The sequence below is a fragment of the Pelophylax lessonae genome, assembly GCF_965119305.1.
Source record: "Pelophylax lessonae genome assembly, chromosome: 8".
In the NCBI taxonomy this organism is placed as follows: domain Eukaryota; kingdom Metazoa; phylum Chordata; class Amphibia; order Anura; family Ranidae; genus Pelophylax; species Pelophylax lessonae.
In genome coordinates this window covers 125,932,578-125,957,612 of record NC_138775.1, presented here as the reverse complement: position 1 = coordinate 125,957,612, position 25,035 = coordinate 125,932,578, and the positions used below count along the sequence as shown (strand labels likewise).

At 43.6% G+C, this 25,035-nt stretch overlaps 1 protein-coding gene across 2 annotated transcripts in view; it reads left to right on the top strand.

Annotated features, from left to right (window-relative positions):
* IFT56 (intraflagellar transport 56) overlaps positions 1-25,035 on the top strand; it is a gene marked incomplete at its 5' end in the record, with an annotated part of 385,523 nt that overhangs the window by 275,843 nt on the left and 84,645 nt on the right. For both annotated transcript variants that reach the window (XM_082266190.1, XM_082266189.1), the window contains one exon: positions 4,562-4,625. In XM_082266190.1, the coding sequence (XP_082122316.1) occupies positions 4,562-4,625 (64 nt within the window). The remainder of the gene's footprint in view (positions 1-4,561; positions 4,626-25,035) is intronic.

The following is a 25,035-nucleotide window of genomic DNA, read 5'->3' as shown; positions in this document are numbered from 1 at the left end:
CTGTCGATGATAGGAAATCGTATTTTAAGAAATTTGCTGTCGTTGACAGAGGAAACGTGACAGCCCCATGGAAGATCAGAATTACATGTACGCATGCTTAAGATGTGCCTATAAGCGCGTTTCCAGAATTCTTGAATCGTCTTGCCGACATAAAAGCTGCCACACTCACAGGTAAGGAGATAAATGACTCCGGTAGTCTTGCAGTTGGCGTAATGTCGATGTTTAAACCTGATGCCATTAGGGAGGCGAATCTGTTTGTCGGTGCACATGTATTGGCAGTAGCCACAACCTCCGCATCGGAAAGTTGCGGGGTATTTGCAGGGGTCACGTGGTGCATCACGCCTATACTCACTATGCACCAATTGGTCCCTAATTGATCTCGCCCTTCTGTAAGTAATTGAGGCCTTTTCAGCCACAAATGGGCTGATAGCAGGATCAATGGTAAGGAGATGCCAGTATTTTTCAATGATCCTTCTCACCTGTGGGTGCTGACTGCAAAATCGTGTGACAAAGTGGGTCGTGTCGTCATGTGAAATTTTCCTCTGTCCATAGAGCAAAGTATGTCTAGATGGTGTCATGGCCTTGTTGTAGGATTTCCTAAGACATTATTTGGAATAACCCCTTGCCAGAAGTCTATCCCACAGAGCCGCAGCCTCCAGCTGGAAAGAGGAGTCCGTGGAACAATTCCTACGGACCCTGAGGTATTGGCTGTATGGGATAGATCTGACAAGGGGTTTGGGATGGAAACTGGAATACTGCAAAACAGTATTCCCAGCCGTGGGTTTACGATATAGAGAACTGTTGAGTTCTCCATCAGGGCCTTTGGAAATAGTGATATCCAAAAAATCTATGCGTGATAGGCAATACTTCATAGTAAAAGATAAGATGAAATCATTGATGTTCATGCAATTTAGGCATTGCTGGAGAATCCCGTCTGATCCATCCCATATCATAAGGACATCGTCGATGTATCTATACCAACCTCTTATATACTCGGTGAATTGTGTGGCTAGAAAAGGCGCTCCAACTCCCCCAGGTACAGGTTAGCATATGAGGGTGCACAGCATGTCCCCATAGTCACACCCTGTACCTGGAGTTAGTGGAAGCCATTGAAAGCAAATATGTTATGGGTAAGTATAAATTCCAATGAATCCAACACAAATTGATTGAACTTCCACTCTGTATGGTGGTTCTGAGAGAGAAAATCTTTAATTACATTGATGCCCTTATGGTGGGGGATGGAGCAGTATAGAGTCTCCACGTCCACTGAAACTAGGAATGCTGTTTTGGAAATGTGTAGAACATCGATTGCCTGTAGTAGGTGTGGGGGTATCACGGATGTAACTAGATAAGCTGATGACATATGGACGAAGATATTCGTCCACGAACCTACTAAGATTTTCTGTAAGTGATCCATTACCGGATATGATAGGTCTACCGGGGGGATTGTTTCTACATTTATGGATCTTAGGCAATGCGTACGTAGTGGGAATGACTGGGAAAGTGGTTCTAATAAATTCCCAGGTCTGTTTGGAAATAGTATTTTCAAGATATGCTAGGTCCACCATTTTATTTTATTTTATTTATTTTTTTAGAATGTTAGTGCACATTCATTCATATTGTTCATTATCTAAGATGACAGTGTTGCCACCTTTATCAGATGGCTTCACTGTAATTCCTATAGCTTGTACTAAATTAGAAAGAGCTTCTCGCTCATCCAGGAGTGTTTCATCAGTTGTGTCTCTGGTGGGGCATCCTGGAGGTGGATCTGTTGGCGTCTTGGCTCAACAGAAAGGTGCATAGATTTGTGGCGCGGTCACGGGATCCTCTGGCGGACACGACAGATGCGCTGGTAAGTATCATCTGATTTACGCCTTCCCTCTTCTCAAGCTTCTGCCAAGACTTCTACGCAGGAAGGGATTCCGGTCATCTTAGTGGCCCCGGACTGGCTTCGCCAAGCTTGGTATGCCGATCTGGCACGACTGACCGCCGACATTCCTTGGAAGCTTCCTCTCAGGGAGGATATGATGTCCCAAGAGCCAATCTTCCATGCTGGCTTTGGCGGATTGGCTGTTGAACGCCAGGTGCTGAAGTATAGAGGTTTGTCTGAGTCAGTGATTCCAACGTTGTTAAAAGCTAGGAAATCTACTTCTAGGAAGATCTACCATCGTACTTGGAAGAGGAACATCACATGGTGTGATTCTCTTGGGGTTCACCCTCACTCTTTTTCGGCGGCTCGGATCTTGACCTTCCTTCAACTGGGGTTTGAGCAGAAACTACCCTTGAGTACTATCAAGGGTCAGGTGATAGCCACCTGGTCTTCTTTCAATAGCCTTTCAATCTTTGGGAGATTCCCCTGCTTATGCTGTCCCAGAAGGTGGCCTTTTGTGGCCATCACCTCTGCGCGCAGGGTGTCGGGATTGGTGGGGTTATCCTGTCGTTCACCTTACTTGGTGGTTTACAGAGATTAGGTGGTTCTTTGTCCCTGTCCACTGTTCCTTCCAAAGGTTGTCCCTGATTTTCATTTGAATGAAGACATTGTGTTGCCTTGCTAAAACACCCAAAGGAAATTGCTTTGCATGCTTTGGATGTGGTCCGGGCGATTAGGGTGTACCTGGCAGGTAGGGAGTCACACTCACTATTTGTGCTCACGGATGGGCCTCAGAAAGGGTTGTTCGCTTCCTCTGTGACCATTTCCAGATGGATCAGACAGACGGTGATTCAGGCCTATTCCATCAAGGGTCAGGCTCCTCCTTTCCCTGTAAATGCGCGCTCTTCTCAGGCGCTCAGTGCCTCCTGGGCCTTCCATCATCAGGCATCAGTGATGCAGGTTTACAAGGTGGCCACCTAGTCGTCGGTGCACCGTTTCACAAAGTTCTTTAAAGTGGATGTGTTGGCACCTGTGGATACTTCTTTTGGCTGCAAGGTTTTGCAGGCTGCTGTTTAGAGGACCTGGTCCTCTTTGAGAGTGCATTGTTTTTTTCAGGTGAGCTCCAGTTGTTTTGGTTGAACTCCTGTTTATCTTGTTAGCTATAGTTTAGCCTTGGGAATTTTTTTATCACTGTTCCCACCCTTCATGTTTAACACTGCTTTGGGACATCCCAAGAAGATCAGGAGCTGTGTCCGTCAATGAACGAAAGAGAAAATTGAATTTTTGACTTACAGTAAAATCCTAGTTCATTGACGGACACAGCACTTACCCCTCTGTGGAGTTGTAATTCTTCTGACACTGCTTGTTACAAAACTGAGTACCTATAGCAGAGAGAGGGAGTATACCCCCTGGGACTGCCCATAGGCGTAGCCAGGTTTTTTTTTCTGCCTAGTGTCCTCCTGTAGGGGGCAGTATAACCCAATGGTTAAGAAGATCAGGAGCTTTGTCCATCAATGAACATCAGAGAAATTGATTTTACGGTAAGTCAAAAATCCTATTTTCTTCCACTAACACCAACAATAGAGCATTATTCCTCCCCCCCCTGAAATGAGCGATGGGACACTTTTCTTCTTCCTACTGACAGCAATTGGGCACTATTCCTCCCACAGACACCAACAATGAGGCACTTTTCCTCCCACTGACACCGTTAATGGCTCACTATTCCTCCCACCATTGCCAACAGAACCAAAGATGGGGCACTAGTCCTCCTACTGACCAGGGGTGCTATATCATTTTTGTTACTCCGTGAATGGGGGGGAGGGGCAGCAGCGCTATCCCACGGTACATAGTCTACAATGTAACTCAGGCAGGCTTGATGGAAAACCTTGAAAAGTTTATTTATAAAAATTATATATAGTGATGATGATTAAAACATAATAAAATGTATTCCAAACCAGATCTGTGGCGTTGCTGGGGGTCACAGGATGACCGAGCCGCTGGGTGAGCCGGAACTGTGTAGATGATCACAGCAGGGAACCAGGCATATGGGAGAAGGATCTTATGTGCCAAAAGCAAACCGGACCAGCCGGTAAGGTGGCGTGGCTTCCTCCCACCCGATAGCGTGGCTGCTCGCACTGAAGCAGTGTAGACGTGCCGCGGAGCCGCCAACCAGAGGTATCCACAGCGGAGACCGCTACTCGTAAGCGGCGTCAGCAAGCGTCGGGACCTGGCCTGGAAAGCATCAGAGTTGCCGTGACGACATGTTTCGCACTGCTGTGCTTTGTCAAAACTTTCAAAATTTTTGTTACTCCCACTGACCACTAATCCTGAGGTATTGTTTACTTCCACTTATGTGGGGCATGTTCTTTTTTCACTTGCTACAGTTTGACCCCCCTAAGTTCTGAAGGACAGTAAACTGGCTCATTGCCAGAAAGTTTGGAGACAACTTCCTTATAACATAACAAAATTAACACTTTTTGAGCTTAGTTTAATTTAAAGTATCATTTTAAGTTTTGTGAATTTGCTTCATAGCCTAATTTGGTAAATAGTATACTATGAGTGGAGGCAAAAACATGAATTTCTGCCTAAAAAAAATAATAATTTAACAATGTACATCATAAAATGCCATATGTGATACAAATGTTATCTTTTGTATGACTTTAATATGATTACCCCTCATTTATTTTTTAGAGAGATCACCTCAAAACTGCTCAGCAATTCTTTCAACTCGTAGGTGGTTCAGCCAGTGAATGTGGTAAGTCCAAAAATTGTTCTATAATATATCACTGGGCTCATGTTCTTTAGTTCTAGGTATTCATGTAAACATAAACACATATTCCTTTTGTTCATTGATGGACACAGTTCTCCGTTATTCAGAACCACAGGGTTATACTGCTCCCTACAGAAGTAGGACACCAGGCAGAAAAAAGACTTGGCTATGCCTGTGGGCAGTCCTAGGTGGTATACACCCCCCCCCCCCCTCTCTCTGCTATAGGCCTTCAGTTTTTTTTTCTGCCTAGTCAGGAGTAAGGACCTAAATCCCTGCCATGATCTCTGGTCCTGGCAATTTTTTCCTTTTAAAAAGTTTTTTCTCCTGTTTTTCTCCTGTGAGATCTACAATCAACTGCCGGAGTGGGCGAGGGGCTGGATATCTAGATCCAGGGGTCCTCCCAATCTGGCCAGCGAGGGCGCGCAGACCAGAGCTCCGCATTAGGTTGGCCGCAACATAGCCCCACTGGACGGGAGCTGGCCTGCGAGCTAAACACCTCGCGATGTCGCATAAGACCAGGTCTCAGGTTGCAGTGTTCCTCCTGGCCGACAGCCTCCCCATTTCAATGGTGAGGAGGTTCTGTCTGGAGTGGTGCCTGCCTGGTTCCTGGTATTACACCACCTCAAAAATCCTACAAGGTACCTAATAAGTTTACCCACATCTAAATGGTTCCTGGTATGGTGAGTAGCTGTCCCCCTCCTCCCCTGGATAAGTTTGAAGAAAAAAACAAACGGAGCGCCTCTAAGTGCAGTAAGTTTTATTCCAAGAAGCACACAGAATATGTAAACTCACATGGGGTTCATGGTATCAGGCTCAAAACTGGTGCCAGGAGGTGGTGATAAAGTCCAATGTCCAGTGTCCGGGAATAACAAGATGATAGAAGCTGGTAGGTAGAATCGGAAGACAAACACGCCGGCTGTGGTCTTCCAGGATCAGCTAGTTTCCGCGTGTCAGGCTGGAACGCAGCTTCTCGCCGCTTGACGTCCCTGGACCAGAAGGGTAACACAACGCATTTCAGAGCATGCGCCAAGCTCTCAGCGGGCATGCTCTCTCTTCTTCCAAGTGTGGATGTAAGAAGATCAGGAGGAGCCAGTTATATACCGACAAGATGAGTAATGTGGGAGTATACATGGAGATCGCCGCCACTTACACAAGCTAGCGGAATTATTAAAAACTATACGACAGTGGGCAACAATAATGACATATATGATATAGGGATACACATATTAGAAAATAGTGACTAATGATTGCAAATACAATACAATAATAGAAAGTACAATGGTAAAAAAGCGCACAGTATAATGATTGCAGATAAGATAAAAGTGAAGTGAGGATCAAGGGAAGTGTGTGTGGTAAATACATATATACTGATTGAAGATGTAGTGTCTGGATGGAAAGTTTGATCAAAAATATGGAAAGGGAAAAATAAAGAATATGGAAAGGGAAAAATAAAAAATGAGAAATATGTTTAGGAAAAAATGAAAATCAATAAAATTAAAAAGATAATAATACGGAAAAAAGAAAGTGGGAATAAATGTAAAAAATAATAATAATAATGATAATAATAATAATGAAAATAAAAATAATAAATATAAATATAAAATTAAAAAAATAATAATAAACAATGAAAGTGAGGAAAATAAAAAGATAAAAGAAAAATAAAAAAGAAAATAATAAAAATAAATTGGGGGGTTGGTAATAGTTTTTTATTATATTATATAATGATTTTTATATACGTGAATATAATAAAATTCTATAATCAGATATAAAGAATATAGAGGAACACCTATAAGATGGTACTAATTTCTAGTTCCTCATTAAGGCCGTGTGGCTTAAGCGTATTGAGGGTATAAATCCAGAAGGTCTCACGCTGACATAATTTGGAAAAACGTTGAGCCTCTGAAAGTTTGCTGGATATGGCCTCTATGATCCAGACACGCAGCTCCTCGGTGGATCTATTATGGGCTTCTAGAAAGTGTCTGGGGACACTATGCTTATCAGAGCCTTCCTCTATAAGCCAGCGGTGTTTGCCAAAACGTTGCCGAAGAGGACATCTAGTACGGTCTATGTATAATAGCTTGCAAGGGCAAGTAAGACAGTATACTACATGGTCTGTAGAACAGTTAAAAAAGTTGTCCAAAAAATAAGTTTGGCCGTTATGGGAAAAAGATTTTTGTCCATAAATGATGAAATCACAGGTTTTGCACAGTTTTTTCTTGCAAGGATACATTCCTTTGAGGGGAATAAGGTTTAAAGGATGAGCTGTCTTTTGTTCAGGCAACTTACTGGGGGGCGATTTTATTTTTGAGTGTGGGGGCTCTCCGATAGGTGACTTTTGGTCGTGGATCAAGAATATTCTTTAAGTGAGGATCTTGTAGTAGAATGTTCCAGTGCCTGTTAAGGATTCCTTCCACCTTTTTGTATTTATTATGGAATCTGGTGATGAATCTGGTGGGAGGATCCCCACCAGATTTCTCAGTTTTAGCTGGTTTGTCATTGGCATATGTGCTGCAGGCCTGATCTACTATGTCAGAGGGATAGCCCTTATCAAGAAATTTTTGTTTCAGATGAGAGCTCTGAGTAGTATAGTCCTGGTCTCTTGTACAATTTTGTCGGAGGCGACAAAATTGTCCTTTAGGTATATTATTCACCCATGCTGGATGATGGCAACTTTTGTAATGGAGGTAAGAGTTACCAGCCATAGGTTTAGTATAATTCCAGGCAAAAACCTGTTGGTTGTCATGGCCTAATTCAAGGTCCAGAAAAGGGAGGGTATCTGGATTGGACTCAAAAGTAAAAGAAAGACCTAACTGGTTATTATTACAGTGATGTACGAAAGCTTCTATTTCAGAGGCCTGGCCATCCCAAATGATAAGGATATCATCAATGTATCTACCAGATAGACAGAGGGGATATGATAGAAACCTTTAAATACATAAAGGGAATCAACTCGGTAAAGGAGGAGAGCATATTTAAAAGAAGAAATACTACCACAAGAGGACACCGTTTTAAACTAGAGGGGCAAAGGTTTAAAAGTAATATGAGGAAGTATTACTTTACTGAAAGAGTAGTGGATGCATGGAATAACCTTCCTGCAGAAGTGGTAGCTGCAAATACAGTGAAGGAGTTTAAGCATGCATGGGATAGGCATAAGGCTATCCTTCATATAAGATAGGGCCAAGGACTATTCATAGGATTCAGATATATTGGGCAGACTAGATGGGCCAAATGGTTCTTATCTGCCGACACATTCTATGTTTCTATGTTTCTATGTTACCAAAAAAAACTAAGTGTTTTGCAAATGGGTTATTTTTCCATATGAAAAAATCTTCCCAGTACCCCATTGTTAAGTTAGCGTATGAGGGAGCAAAATTGGCGCCCATCGCCATGCCATTAATTTGAAGATAATAGTCACCATCGAACTGGAAGTAGTTGTGAATTAGGCAAAACAGGGTAGAATCTATGATAAATGAGGCCTGTAGGGGATGAAGCGACATGTCCTGAAGGAGAAAATACTGAATGGCAGTTATGCCTACATTGTGGGGTATAGATGTCTACAGTGAATTCACATCGAGTGATAACCACATGTAGTTTTCTTCCCATAAATATGGGCCAAGAAGTTTTAGGAGGTGTGTGGAGTCTCTGATGTATGAATGTAACCCTTGGGCAAGTGGCCGGAGGAATAAATCAATGTATTGGGGAAAAAACGCTTGTAATACTGTCCATAGATGCAATGATTGGTCGGCCAGGAGGATTATGGAGGTTTTTATGTACTTTCGGTAAATGATAAAAGTAGGGGGTGTTGAAGTATTTTTTGAAGTATTTTTTGAAGAGAAAGGCTGCTTCTTTTTTATTGATAATATTACTGGTAAGGGCTGAATGTATAAGAGTCTCAGCTTCTGATTTGAATTTGGGAAGGGGGATCTGTAGCTAATTTGTAATATGTAGCATGATCTGATAGGAGTCTATTTGCTTCAGCAAGATAATCGCATCGGTTCTGAATGACGATGCCCCCACCCTTGTCAACTGGTTTGATAACCAGAGACTGGTTGTTAGTGAATTTGTGTAGGGCAGATCTTTCTCCAGAACTAAGATTATAGTGTATGTGTTGTAGGGGTGAAGCCAAAGGTACACATCATTTTTTAAATTCTGAAAAGACTACAGGATAGAAAGCTTCCAAATATGGCCCTTTAGAGTGGGAAGGATAGAACACAGATGGAGGCTGAAAGGAGGTATGTTTTATAGTAGGAGAAGGGGGTAAGTGTTGAGTAATTAATAAAAGATCCAAATCCAAACATATTTTTTGGACAACTTTTTTAAACTGTTTTACAGACCATGTAGTATACTGTCTTACTAGCCCTTGCAAGCTATTATACGTAGGCCATACTATATGTCCCCTTCGGCAACGTTTTGGCAAACACCGCTGGCTTATAGAGGAAGGCTCTAATAAGCAGTGTCCCCAGACACTTTCTAGAAGCCCATAATAGATCCACCGAGGGGCTGCGTGTCTGGATCATGGAGACCTTCTCGATTTATACCCTCAATACACTTAAGCCACACGGTCTTAATGAGGAATTAGAAATTAGTACCATCTTATAGGTGTTCCTCTATATTCTTTATATCTGATTATAGAATTTTATTATATTCGCGTATATAAAAATCCCCCCTCCCCCCCATTTATTTTATTTATTATTTATTTTCTTTTTTATTGTTTATTTTCCTTACTTTCATTGTTTATTATTTATTATTATTATTTTTTAATTTTATATTTATTATTATTTTTATTTTCATTATTATTATTATTATTATTATTATTTTTTTTACATTTATTCCCACTTTAATTTTTCCGTATTATCTTTTTAATTTTATTGATTTTCATTTTTTCCTAAACATATTTCTCATTTTTTATTTTTCCCTTTCCATATTCTTTATTTTTGCCTTTCCATATTTTTGATCAAACTTTCCATCCAGACACTACATCTTCATCCAGTATGTATGTATTTACCACACACACTTCCTTTGATCCTCACTTCACTTTTATCTTATATGCTATCATTATACTGTGCGCTTTTTTACCATTGTACTTTCTATTATTGTATTGTATTTGCAATCATTAGTCACTATTTTCTAATATGTGTATCCCTATATCATATATGTCATTATTGTTGCCCACTGTCATATAGTTTTTAATAATTCCGCTAGCTTAAGTAAAAATGGTAATGTGAGTCTCGCGCTGTCTAGAGGATTTCTTATATACGTGACACCCCTTAAAGCTGCGTATACCCGTTCTGTGAACCAGAATCCTTTTCAACTCCTCTCCTTACTCGCTCCACAGACAGGGGGTGGTAATAGCCTCTTATCTGAATTGAGTTGAATGCCCTCTGGACTCTCCGCGGATCTCAAAATAAGGTGCTTACATAGTGCAGTATTTCCATAAAAAAATTGTTTATTTAAATAAAATATAATGCACTCACATGAAATTGAATATTTAAAAGCCTTTACAAGAGAACAGCTTATCTGCGGACTATCCTTCCGCTTTCTAATGTTCAGGGGATCCCCTGAAGAAGCCACGTGACCGGAAGTGCCGTAACGTGTAGGGCGGTATACCGGAAGTGACGTTAGAAAGCGGAAGGATAGTCCGCAGATAAGCTGTTCTCTTGTAAAGGCTTTTAAATCTTCGATTTCATGTGAGTGCATTATATTTTAAAAATAGTGGAGCAATATCAGAAAGGTTTTTTGTTTTTTTTTTTAAAGAAAAATTGCAAAGAGTTTGAAGTTATTATCATCTACAGTGCATAATATCATCCAAAAATTCAGAGAATCTGGAACAATCTCTGTGCGTAAGGGTCAAGGCCGGAAAACCATACTGGATGCCTGTGATCTTCGGGCCCTTAGACGGCACTGCATCACATACAGGAATGCTACTGTAATGGAAATCACAACATGGGCTCAGAAATACTTCCAGAAAACATTGTCGGTGAACACAATCTACCGTGCCATTTGCCGTTTCCGGCTAAAACTCTATAGGCCAAAAAAGAAGCCATATCTAAACATGATCCAGAAGCGCAGGTGTTTTCTCTGGGCCAAGGCTCATTTAAGATGGACTGTGGCAAAGTGGAAAACTGTTCTGTGGTCAGACGAATCAAAATTTGAAGTTCTTTTTGGAAAACTGGGATGCCATATCATCTGGACTAAAGAGGACAAGGACAACCCAAGTTGCACAGTTCAGAAGCCTGCATCTCTGATGGTATTGGGTTGCATGAGTGCGTGTGGCATGGGCAGCTTACACATCTGGAAAGGCACCATCAATGCTGAAAGGTATATCCAAGTTCTAGAACAACATATGCTCCCATCCAGACGTTGTCTTTCAGGGAAGACCTTGCATTTTCCAACATGACAATGCCAGACCACATACTGCATCAGTTACAACATCATGGCTGCATAGAAGAAGGATCCGGGTACTGAAATGGCCAGCTTGCAGTCCAGATCTTCCACCCATAGTAAACATTTGGCGCATCATAAAGAGGAAGATGCGACAAAGAAGACCTAAGACAGTTGAGCAACTAGAAGCCTGTATTAGACAAGAATGGGACAACATTCCTATTCCTAAACTTGAGCAACTTGTCTCCTCAGTCCCCAGACGTTTGCAGACTGTTATAAAAAAAAAAGAGGGGATGCCACACAGTGGTAAACATGGCCTTGTCCCAGCTTTTCTTGAGATGTGTTGATGCCATGAAATTTAAAATCAACTTATTTTTCCCTTAAAACGATACATTTACTAAGTTTAAACATTTGATATATTGTACTCTGAATAAAAATTTTAAATTTGAAACTTCCACATCATTGCATTCTGTTTTTATTCACAATTAGTACAGTGTCCCAACTTTTTTGGAATCGGGTTTGTATTTGTAATACATTTTTAAAATAATTTTTCATTTTTCTTCCACTTCACAATTATGTGCCACTTTGTTTTGGTCTATCACATAAAATCCCAAAAAATACATTAACATTTCTTTGGTGTAACATGACAAAATTTGGAAACTTTCAAGGGGTATGAATACTTTTTCAAGACACTGTAGATCATGGGTGTCCAACTTTTTGGCTTCTCTGGGCCACATTGAGTGTAGAGAAATTTTCTCGGGCCGCATATAAAATATAAACTATAGTTAAGGTACACAAGTAATAAAACGCCGCCGTGCCCTTCCCGCGCTGCTGCCCCCCCCCCCCCAGCACTAATTTAACACAACTAGAGGATGATCCCTTCCGAGGCAGCCTCTGCCTACAGTTCGTTGGAACCCGCTGTGGCCGTGCCCCCGACCCAACTTCCTTCTTCCCCATCAAAAAGAAATAAATTGTCAGGGGGCAGTGGGCCGCATTGCCTGGGGCTCTGGGCCGCATGCGGCCCCCGGGCCGCAGGTTGGACATGCCTGCTGTAGATGATACCGGACGATATATTATTGTTTAAAATAAAGGGTGCGCTGATAAAACTCCGTAAAGCTGCTACCAAGGTGTTGTGCTTAAATATGTGTGGAAAATAATTGGTGCGCTAAACTTAATAAAAATTACCACTAATCACAATAGTGCAAATATGATTAAAACATATATGAAGAAAAAAAGTCCAAAACGCGAAAGTCCATCCGTATGTGATAACGTGCAAAAATGAACCACTAAACTTATGTGACTTGGATGATGATGTAAATGATATAACTCAATTCGATAAATGTGATATCCACGTGAGACGATCCCCACCACCAACAGGTTAGTCTTCTTACCAGATAGATCTATATATAGCGTGAGTAATTTGCATACAACAATGCCAACTCAATTCCCATGCACCTTTACCCGTCATGTGAGTACACTGCAAGCCGCTTACCAGATGTCAGATGAACATAGCATAGTGAATAAAGCTCTCCTCACTCCAGAATATAGCTGTTAGCTGATATAACAATCCTAAGATTGATAGATGGATGGTGTCCTGTCTCCTTATGGCAAGAGCGAATTCAAGATTCGGGTCAGCTAAAGTTCTCTGGATCCCTTCTTTTTAGGGCATTTTAATGTGCACTTCCTCCCCTCTCCTCGGCCGTGGCCGCCGCCGTTGTCACTTCCTGTTCTGTTCCTGTTTGTGAATGAGTTATATCATTTACATCATCATCCAAGTCACAGAAGTTTAGTGGTTCATTTTTGCACGTTATCACACACGGATGGACTTTCACGTTTTGGCCTTTTTTTCTTCATATATGTTTTAATCATTTTTGCACTATTGTGATTAGTGGTAATTTTTATTAAGTTTAGCGCACCAATTATTTTCCACAGATATATTGTTGTTATCTGTTATCTACGAGGAGGTGAGCTGTGAGCTAGATAGGGGGAGACCAGTGGATGTGGTGTACCTGGATTTCGCCAAGGCGTTTGATACAGTTCCCAACAAGCGCTTAATTTATAAAATAAGGTCTGCAGGCATCGACCGCAGGGTTTGCTCTTGGATACGGAACTGGCTAAAAGGGCATGTCCAAAGGGTGGTAATAAACAGCGCATACTCAGACTGGTCTGAGGTGGTAAGTGGGGTCCCCCAAGGCTCAGTCCTGGGACCAACCTTCTTCAATTTATTCATAAACAGCATTGAGGAAGGGATCAGTAGTTCTATATCAGTTTTTGCAGATGACACAAAATTGGGCAGGGCAACAACTGCACAGCATGATATCCTACAGAATGACCTGGACAAAATAACAGAGTGGGCAACGACATGGCAAATGAGGTTTAATGTGGAGAAGTGAAAGGTTTTGCACTTGGGGACTAAAAACATAAAAGAACAATACACTTTAGGGGGGGGGGATCTTGGGGGGAATCAAAAATGGAGAAAGATCTGGGAGTCTTGGTAGAGGATAGACTAGGCAATAGCATGCAATGTCAAGCGGCAGCTGCCAAAGCCCGCAGAATATTAGCATGCATAAAGAAAGGGATGTATTCCAGAGATAAAACTATAATCCTTCCACTTTATAAAACTCTGGTCCGAACACATCTGGAGTATTCTGTCCAGTTCTGGTCACCAGTCCTCAGGAGGGATGTGTTGGAGCTGGAGAGAGTCCAGAGAAGGGCAACTAAACTAATTAGGGGATTGGAGGACCTTAATTAAATTATGAAGAGCGTCTGCAATCGCTTGATTTATTCTCCCTGGAGAAGAGACGCCTGAGAGGGGACATGATAGCAATTTATAAATATCTCAATGGTGATCTCGGCATGGAAAAAAAGCTATTCAGTCGAAAGGATTGCATGAGGACTCAAGGGCATACAATGTGATAAGAGGAGAAGCGTTTTAACCTCAGGCAACGTGGGGGGTTCTTTACTGTTAGGGCTACAAGATTGTGGAATTCTCTATCACAAGAGGTGGTTTCTGCGGGAAGTATGGTGGCTTTCAAAAGACTCTTAGACATACATCTCAAGGAGAAGAACATTCAGGGGTATGAGAGATGATTACGGCCACACACACCTACACAGGTTGAACTGGATGGACTATTGTCTTTATTCAACCTCACCTACTATGTAACTATGTAAATAACTTACTGTTTTGAAAAAACTCACCTTTCTGATTCCATGATGACCACTAAGAAATGATCCACCTTTTTCCATAAGAGTGACCTTTTTGATATTTGGAGGTCTCAGCATGAAACTGAACGGGATTATTCTTTCTTTTCTTTACCCCATCGTATGTATTCTTGCATAAATACCGTTAAAAGAAAAAAAAAAGTAATAGACTGATGGCTTTCTCCTTGAGTTCACTTGTGGAGAAGGATGGCCAGGTATATGCTCATTTAAACAATTTCCACATCACTGTGTGCTGTGTCTCTGATAATGTCATAGTCACCAAACATCTTGGATGGAGCTACAGCGAACCACAGGGTGTGAGACCAACTGTGAGAGCTGCCGACATCTGATCCATTCCTGAGAGTTTTTCATGTGTAGAACGATCCTGGGTTTGCAGCAGTGCATTGGTACACAGTGTTTGCTCATGCTTTTATCTACCTATTCAGTGTATAGTATATATTTTAGTGCATATTTTATCTGCTTTTCAATAAAACAGTTTTCAGTGGTAAGCACAATGAAATATTATTTTCTTTGAGCCTCTGGTAAACACAGTGAAGTTTATTTTCCGCGGTTGATTAACCCAAGCAGCACTGAGCTTCATTTGGAAGTGGTGGAAGAGATACTCCATTATCTTTGGGAGTATCCAAGAAGGGGTTTGCATGGATATCTGTTTGTGCTTGTTTGACCTTTCATGATGGAGGTCAAACCACAATGTGAGAACACACCCTGAGTCAATTGCTGGTAGAGGTGTCACTTGAGATGAGTTTTCGTTTCTATTACAGCATATTTTCTGCAAACATTGTGAACTTTATAACCTATACAGTATTATTAATTATTTTATTTGCACTTTATCATCCATCGTCAATGGTATATGGCTACATAGTTATGATTGCATTTGTTAGGCCTCATGCACACAGGACAGTTACCCATCTACCTCTCCTCCTGGCAGCAGCGTTTTGGCAAACGCTTTTTGTTAAGCGCCTGCTCGTTAATCCATTTTATTGACCAAAATAATAATTTAAATGCACATAGCTTTAAACATGCATTTAGATGTGTTTATATGTGCAAGCAAATTTTCTGCCAGAACATTGCTGGATGTGTTTATTTTTCTGCCTCTAAATGCCTATGTATGCATGGACACAGGCTAACATGCAGGGGATTTTAAAGGCAAAAAAAACAAACTGCCAGATGACCCTAACAGCATCGTTAAAAATGTCCAGTGTGCATGAGGCCCTAATCACAGGCTATTCAGCTCATTTGTGGGGCCTTTATAACAGATTGTTGTGGACATTATTCATAATACATTGTAATATTGTTATCACACATTTCCCCAGGGATGTTAATCTCAAAATAGTTTTTTATAGTAGATTGTGCAGGAGCACCAACGATATTATCGTCCAGAAGAATATTAGCTGACATGACCAGCGTTGACGGGTGGATTACTTACCACTTAAATCGGAGTTCCGGGCACAAAAACTATATTTTTTTTTTGTGCCCGTCCGCTAGTTCAGCCTAACCTGAAAAGGAATTGGATAGTTAGATTTTTTTTTTTTTTAAAAACTCACCTTGTAATTGATGATCGTAAATACTCACCTCAGGGTACTTCCTCCCTCAGCGCCGCGGCTCCGCTGTCACTTCCTGCGCTGCGATGATTCCTGAGAGCTAAACGTCATCGCTCCCAGGAATCAATGCGACGGCACCGGCCCCGCTCGTCACTTCCGGGCGACGCCGCATTCCCCTGCTAAACAGCGTCTGGGCATGCCCAGACGCTGTTTAGGAATGCGGCGCCGCACCGGAAGTGACGAGAGGGGCCGGTGCGGCGCATTCTGGGAGAAGAAGACGCAGAAGAGGACCGCGCCGGCTTCAGCTGCCCACAAGAGAGATGGAAACGCTGTGGAAGAAATTTTATAAGTAAGTATTTCTTCTAAAAGGTAAGTGCGAACCGGGACAGATCAGAGGCTAGCCATTGTGGAATGTGCTAGCCCTGACTGTCCCGGGGGTATGTTCATTAAAAAATGACATCTGTGCCCGAAACTCCGCTTTAAGCCCCGGAGGATTTGGCTACTCAAAGACCAGGCCCTATTTTGCGATTCGGCACTGCGTGACTTTAACGGACAATTGCGCAGTCGTGCAAAGCTGTAACCAAATGAAATTGACGTCCTTTTTTTCCCACAAACAGAGGTTTTTTTGGTGGTATTTGATCACCTGTGCGATTTTTATTTTTGGGCTATAAACAAAAAAAGAGCGATAATTTTGAAAAAATAACAATATTTTTCACATTTTTTTTAATATGAAATTCTCAAAAAAATGTAAAAATCTATTTTTTTTAACATTTAAGGCCAATTTGTTTTCTGCTACATATTTTTGTTAAAAAAAATTGCAATAAGCGTATTTTGATTGGTTTGCGCTAAAGTTATTGCGTTTACTAACTACGGGAAAGATTTATGTCATTTTTATTGTTTTTCTTTTAACTAGTAATGGCGGCGATCTGCGATTTTTTTTTTTGCGGGACTGCGACATTGCGGCGGACAGATCGGACCCCTGACTGACATTTTTGACACTTTTGGGAGTACCAGTGACATTACTACAGTAATCAGTGCTATAAATATGCACTGTTACTGTAAAAATGACACTGGCAGGGAAGCGGTTAACTTTATTGGTGATCAGTGGGTTAAATGTATCCCTAGGGGCATGATTCTAACTGTGGGGGGGGCGTGGCTTGTGATGTAACCACAGAGACATACGATCCTACATAGCAGGATCAAATAGTCTCTGCGGTTACTTCAGGGAGAATGACAGACGGCTGTGTTTACATCAGCCGTCTGCCTTTCTCCCTCTCTAGTGGGAGATCACGAGTGGCCGGCGGACATCGGAGCCACGGTCACTCGCGCAGGGATGTCAGGGAACGTGCGTGGGTGGGAGCACGCCTCAGGAGGTGCACGCTTGCTCCCTGCAGGCTCCTGGGCGAGCGACGTAGTCCTACGTCGGTTAGCCCAGGAGCCGCTGACCACCGCAGTAAATAGTCATGCGGCGGTCGGCAAGTGGTTAATATGTGTATGGTTACAGGTACATCGTCAGAAATCATGATTCGGTCTATGGTCACTCTACCTAGAAAGTCCAAATGGAACTCATTTGACAAATCTTCACCCATCCCCACTGCAGGCGTCCATTTTCCTTCAAGACTCACAGACTGTCTAAGGGCTCTTTTACAAAATAGGTTGCGGGCTTTGAAGAGTGATTGCAGAGAAATTGTGTTTCAGAGGGCAATTGACAGGCAGTAAAGAGACGTTGGGTCACCACCTCACCTCCTGTTTCAACTCCTTAAGAGCTGCACCACCATGTCACAACTGCATGTACAGCCTGTTGCCTGCTGAACACACAGGGTCAATAACTACCCATGCTAGGATATAAAGAATGAATAACTAAATAAAATTCTGTACTAAAGGACTTGCTGCTACAAAGGTATTATGACCTTAACTACTAGACATATGAAAACTCACTGTCCTATACTTCAAATTTCTAAGTGATATATACATAAAATGACTTTACATAATCAAAACAAAGTGCTCATATACAGGCGGTCCCCGGGTTACAAACAAGATAGGGTCTGTAGGTTTGTTCTTAACCACTTAAGCCCCGGAAGATTTTACCCCCTTCCTGACCAGGGGGTTTTTTGCGATTTTTTACTGCGTGACTTTAACGGACAATTGCGACGCTGTACCTAAACAAATTTGACGTCCTTTTTTTCCCACAAACAGCTTTCTTTTGGTGGTATTTGATCACCTGTGCGATTTTTTGATCATGCGCTATAAACAAAAAAAGAGCGTAAATTTTGCAAAAATAACAATATTTTTCAAATTTTTTTATATGAAATTCCCCCAAAAAAATGTAAAAATCTAAATTTTTTAACATTTTCATCCAATTTGTTTTATGCTACATAAGTTTGGTAAAAAAAATTGCAAAAAGCGTATTTTGATTGGTTTGCGCAAAAGTTATCACGTTTACTAACAAAGGGAAAGATTTTTGTCATTTTTGGTGGGGTTTTTTTAACGCGTAATGGCGGCGATCTGCGATTTTTTTTGCGGGACTGCGACATTGCGGCGGACAGATCGGACCCTTGACTGACATTTTTGACACTTTTGGGGGTACCAGTGACATTACTACAGTAATCAGTGCTATACATATGCACTGTTACTGTAAAAATGACACTGGCAGGGAAGGGGTTAACTGTATTGGAGAGGGAGGGGTTAAGTGTGTCCTAGGGGCGTGCTTCTAACTGTGACTGGCTGTGGCTACTACTGTAAAAACAGAGATCAACGGTCCTACATAGTAGAACCGTCTGATCTCCATTTTTACACAGGGGAGAATGACAGGCGGCTTGTTTACATTAGCCGCCTGCCTTTCTCCCTCTCTACCGACGATCGCAGTGTCACACGCACGGACTCCTTAGTGAACGAGCCGGGGCGGGCGCGCACCTCAGCGGGCGCGCGCTCGCCCGCTATTGGCTCACAAGCCGGTGACAGGCTGGTGACGTATATATAAGTCACTTTGCCTGGCCGGGGCTGACCGCCGCAGTATATGTACTTGCGGCGGTCGGCAAGCGGTTAAATCAAATTTGTTTGTAAGTCGGAACAGGTACATTGTTCAAGTATAGCTCCAGCCAAAATCAAGGATTAGCTTAAAGCTTCAGTGGCGACACATTTTTTCCATGGGAACTCCTAAAGGAGTAAATTTCCCTTCCTAGGGATAGATTTTCTCTCACTTTCTGTTGTCTCCCCCTGTTTGTAAGTAGGAGTCGTTTGTAAGTTGGATGTTTGAAACCCAGGGACTTGCCTGTACAAAGAAAGTGCTCAGTGTCCTTAGTTATATATTCTAAATATGAAGGGCTAGTGCTCAAATAAATAATTTTCCAGATGCTATGCAGCTGTGCAAACCACTTCACTTCACGCCTAAAACTCTGTGCTCCCCTCAAATGGTCTTGCACTCACCAAAACTTGTGGACTGTATGCCATAGAATTAGGAAGGAGTCGTACGCGCTTGTTTGTAGGCTTTACAAGTATGTGGTACTCTCCCTCTCTCATTCTCTTCTCTCTCCTTTCCTCCAGGTTCAGCATGTTATGCTCTGCTAATCTTCATAGAATGTAACTCTTGTTCTCAAAGTTGCCAGCATCCTTTATGTACATAATCCAAATCCCTTTTCACACCAACAAAGGTTGTAATTATGTAAAGTAATTGTATGTATACTTTTATATCACTTAGAAGTTTGAAGTATAGGACAACGCTGTGAGCTTTTTTGTATGTCTTCCTGCTGAACACAACTGGGGATATTTATTGCCATGCCACAATGCAAAATAATCTCAGCTGTGGCATTTATATATCCCCCATTTCTTGCCTTTGCAACTTAAGGCGAATTGGTTGGGTGGCATTAAATATGCAGTTCAGCAATGTGGTTTTACCCACCCTCAACCGCAAGTGTAAACATAGCACTCTGAGCTTCAGGTGGGGTCAGTCAAAACAGATGTGTTCTCTGTGATTTACCCACCCTTAACCGCAAGTGTAAACACTCTGAGCTTCAGGTGGGGTCAGTCAAAACAGCTGTGTTCTCTGTGGTGCTCACAAATTCTACAGAGCTGAGTTCAGCCCCTGTTTTGTTTTTACTGTCTTCATTTGCAAGATATGTAAGAGCACAGTCAGGGCAGCTAAAATAGACCACGAGACAGACATAGTGGAAGAGGGTGAAAAAAAGACAACTTTTTTCAAATATCTTAATCGTATGAAAGTGAGGTCAGAGCTTATTGGCCCCATAAAGGATGATCAGGGGAAGTTGGTTACCACTGACAAGGAGAACGCAACTGTACTAAATGCATTCTGCTCCTCAGTTTTTACAATGGAAAAGGAGCGGTATTGTAATAAAGACTGTATTATTAGTAACACACCAATGAATGTACCCTTGGGGCTAACAGAAGCCAGTGTCCAAAAAAAACTTGAGAAACAGATGGCTTACACCCTAGAGGCATCAAGGAACTTAGCTAGGTAATAGCCAGATCACTATTTCTCATTTTTTGGACAGCTTGGTAATTAGAATGGTACCAGCTCATTGGCAAAAAGCCAACATGATAGCATTATTTAAAAAAGGGAGAATGTGTATAATGTATAATCCTTGAAGCTGAGGAAGTACTAAAATATCCAAGGCAAAATCCCCCCCCCCCCCCCAGTCACTGGATGACACACAGTTCTAGGAGTCAACTAGAATGAATCAGTTTATTGAAAACACAAACACAAGAGATCTACAATCTGGGAAAACCCCTCCCTCTTCGAGCCATTCCACAAACAAACATACACATCCCATAATAAGCTTACTCTAGGCAGACAGGATCAATAGGACAATGGAATGCAGGTATTCAACAATAACAAACCCCACCCCACTAGCATGGGTCTATGAAACACTCCTGCCATATTCTAGCAATCTGCAATACATCCCCACACATCTCCTGAGGGACACTGCTCAGAAATATTATGGTCCCAAGTGAAAGAGTCCCTCACTCTTTAAACACAAACCACACTCTCAGTGTCCATTCTGCTACACTGCTCCCCCTTAACCACAAGCCGGCATACACAGTCTGATCCATAAAGGATTGGCTTGGGAATGTCCGGGGAGTACTCACAGATCATTTTTCCAGTTTCCAGTTCAGTTTGTCACGATAACCCGTCAGCATTGCCATTCTGTTTTCCGGGGCGGTAGTGAATAGTAGTCATATGGTTGTAACGCCAAACTCCAGCGCAACAACCAGATATTGTCTCTTGCCACTCGGTTTAGCCATACCAACGGGTTGAGATCCGTGAGTAGGGTGAACTGTTTTCCATACAAGTAGGGCTGAAGCTTCTTTAGGGCCCACACCACAGCCAGGCATTCTTTTTCTATGGCGGTGTAGCTCACTTCCCTGGGGAAAAGCTTCCTGCTCAAGTAAGCGACAGGGTGTTCTCCGCCATCTTCTCTGACCTGGCTCAATACCGCGCCCAATCCAAACATTGAAGCATCTGAATTGAATTGAGAGCAGCTAGTACAGGACTATTAACAAGGGCCTGTTTAAGCTGTTGGAATGCCTGTTCACACTCTGGGGCCCATACTACTTGGCAGGGTAGGTTCTTTCTAGTCAGTGAGGGGTTTTGCCAGGGTGATGTAGTTCGGGATGAATTTGCGGTAGTAGCCAGCCGTCCCTAGGAATGCTAAAACCTGGGTTTTGGTACGGGGGGTTGGCCACTTGGCCACTGCCTCAACTTTGGCGGGTTCAGGCTTTTGTTTCCCACACCCCACCCGGTGTCCCAAGTACTGCACTTCCGCCATCCCAATATGACATTTGCTTGGTTTGAGGGTTAGACCAGCCTCTCTGATCCGGTCTATCACCGCTCCTATGTGTCTCAGATGCTCCTCCCAAGTCTCACTAAAAATCGCGAAATTATCCAAGTATGCACATGCATAATCTTGGAAGCCCTCGAGCAGCTGATCCACCATCCATTGGAACGTGGCTGTGGCGTTTTTCATCCCAAATGGCATGACCTTGAATTGGTACAGCCCAAAGGGGGTGACAAAGGCCAATTTGGGAATGGCATCTGGGGCTAGGGGAATTTGCCAATATCCCTTACATAGATCGATGGTCGTGAGGTATCGACCTCTGGCTATTCGATCTAAGAGCTCGTCTATCCTGGGCATGGGGTAAGCATCTGATACTGGTTTGTCATTGAGTCTCCGGTAGTCTACACAGAAGCGGGTAGTTCCATCCCGCTTCGGTACCAAGACCACCGGAGAAGCCCAAGGACTAACAGAGGGTTTTATGACTCCGAGACGGAGCATCTCTTGTATCTCCCGTCTCATGTGTTCCTTGACAGCCTCAGGTATTGTGTAGGGAGTCTGTCTGAGGGGTGGCTGTTCCGAAGTGTCTACTCGGTGCATCACCAGCGGAGTGTATCCAGGTACATTTGAGAATGTTGCTCCCTTTGTGGTTAGCAATTGCCGTGCCTGGATGCGTTCTTGGGGGTTTAACATTACCCCATTACAACCTCATCTAAGGTGCCGATCATATCATCCTCCCCCAGAAGGTCTGGTAAGGGAAGATTCTCAAACTCGTCGAAGGCGGGCGCACAGATTGCAGCCACATCCTCCGTTCTCTCATAGTAGGGTTTGAGCATGTTCACGATGAGGTCTTGCGTCTCCCACCACTCCCAGAGCAAGGACCAATCACGTAAGTGGTGTCGCACCTCTTCTCCACTACTTGGTATGGGCCCTGCCAGGCAGCCTGTAGCTTGTCGTGACGAACAGGTTTTAAAATCAAAACCTTTTGGCCAGTCTGAAAGCTACGTCCTCTGGCGCCTCTGTCATACCATTGGCGCTGGCTAGTCTGCGCCGCCTGGAGGTTAGTACGGACATTCTGAGTCAGTTCCTCCAAGCAGTCACGGAACTCCAACACTTAGGGTATAACAGGCATACCATCCTCACCTACTGCTCCCTCCCAGTGTTCCCGGATTAAATCAAAGGGGTCCCCTTACTCTTCGTCCGAACAGTAGTTCGAAGGGGGACAATCCTGTAGATTCCTGTGGCACCTCTCTGTAAGCAAATAGGAGGTGCGGCAGGATTCTCTCACAGTCCCGACTCGTGGCTGTGAAAGTTCGGAGCATTTGTTTCAATGTGCCATTGAACCTTTCACATAGGCCATTTGTCTGGGGGTGATAGGAAGAACTAATAATTGGCTTGATGCCACACAGTCTCCAAAGCTGTTGGGTGACTTCCGCAGTTAACTGAGTGCCCCGATCTGAGACTATCTCCCTGGGAAAGCCCATCCGGGAGAAGACCTGCATCAGTGCCTCAGCCACTGTCTCCGCGTGTATATTTGTTAGAGCCACAGCCTCCGGATACCGGGTCGCATAGTCCACTATTGTGAGGATGTACCTTTTGCTGGACAAGCTGGGTTTGGCAAGGGGTCCTACAATATCTATTATGGGTAGGGGTTGTAATTTGGCCTTGTGGCGATCCCCCCGTTTCCCTGCCCATTGACAGGTGTCACACGTTTGACAGTACTGTCTAACATCTTTGGAAATGCCAGGCCAAAAGAAGGTGTGGATAAGCCGGTATCTAGTGCGGCTGACCCCTAAGTGGCCCGACAGGGGAATATCATGGGTTATCTGCATTAATTCTCTCCTCTATTTCTGGTGGGACCACTAATTGTCGGGTGGGGACCGGTAGGGACCCGGCTGCGACCCTCTCTGAGTCACGGTACAATAACCCCTGGTGCCAGGAATATTTCTCTCCCTCTAATCCTGCCATTGACTGGGTTACTTTATCCCTATATACCTGTAACATGGGGTCACTAAGGGTTTCCTGTCCAAATGCTGCTGGGGTATCCCAGGGAATGAGGTTAACGCTTTGGAGAAGTAGTCTTACTGAGCCCTCAGAGGGCGCGCTGTTTTCCGTGGTGTGGGCCTTGGACCGGGTGGTAACCGGGTATGTCTCGTTGGTGACCTGGGCTGGCACAAAAGCTGAAGTCAACTGGCCCAGATCATTCCCCAGCAGGACATCAGCGGGAAGTTCCTGGATCAACCCCACATGAATTAATCCGGATCCAGCACCCTAGTTCAGGTGTACTCTTGCCGTGGGTAGCCTGTGTATTGCTCCCCCTGCAACCCGCATGGCTACGGATCCTCCGGTGCGGTCGGCATCTGGAACCAGGTGACGTTTGACCAGTGTGAGGGTGGCACCCGAATCTCGTAGACCTTGAGCAGTCTTTCCGTTCAGCTGTACTGACTGGTGATGGTGTTGCCTGTTGTCGGTAGCAGCCTGTACAGGGTCAGCCTCGTGTAGGATACTCCAGTGTTCTTCCAATTCTTCAGCTCTGAGGTTGTCTGGGGCAGCCTCAGCTTGATAACAATGAGCGGCAGCTCATGCTGGGGGAGGTGGCCCTGGTCGGATCCACGCTGTTTGTTCCCGGTTCTGAGTGCAGTCTCTCTGATAGTGCCCAAATTTCTTGCACAAATGGCACTGCACTCCGTTGCGCCTGGGGTATCGATTTGCCGGAGGGTTAGGGATAAGTCCTGGTCATTGTGGTGCTGGCGACCCTGGGTTATTGTTCAGCGGTCTGGGGTTTGGTCTGAAGCTACTCCGTGATTGCCTGCGGGCATCTCGATATTCATCGGCCTGCCTGGCTGCTGCAGGGAGAGTGGTAGGTTTGCGGTCCCTTACCCACTCCTGTACCTCTGGGTTTAGTCCACTATAGAATTGTTCCAGGAAAATCAGCTGGGTGATCGCTTCTGCGGTGGTTGCCTGACAGGCTTGTAGACAGTCTTGGGCTGCCCTCTGCATACGGCAAGCCCATTCGGTGTGGGAGTCCTTCTCCTGTTTGTTGGTTTCCCTGAAGCGTCTCCTGTACGCTTCTGGGGTGATGGCATATCTTGCCAAAATCACTTCCTTTACCCGGCTATAGCTTAAGATTTCCTCCTCTGGCACGGCTCTGTAGGCTTCTTCTGCATGGCCTGACAGTTTACCAGCCAGGATCCGAACCCAGTCTGTTAGTGGTACTTTGTACAGCCTGCATTGCCATTCAAAATCATGCAGGAAGCCATCGATCTCTTCCTCTGCTTCCACAAACTTTTTAAAGGCATCATGTGGTACCTTTAATCTTGTCTCTGGTGCCTGTGAAGTAGTTGGCAGTCTCTCCAAGGAACGCTGCTCTGGCAGCCGGAGTTGGTTCTCCCGGTCCTCTCTTGCCATGATAAAGGCATCCACTTGGGCTAACGTTGCCTGTACCAGCTCTATTGAGGGATT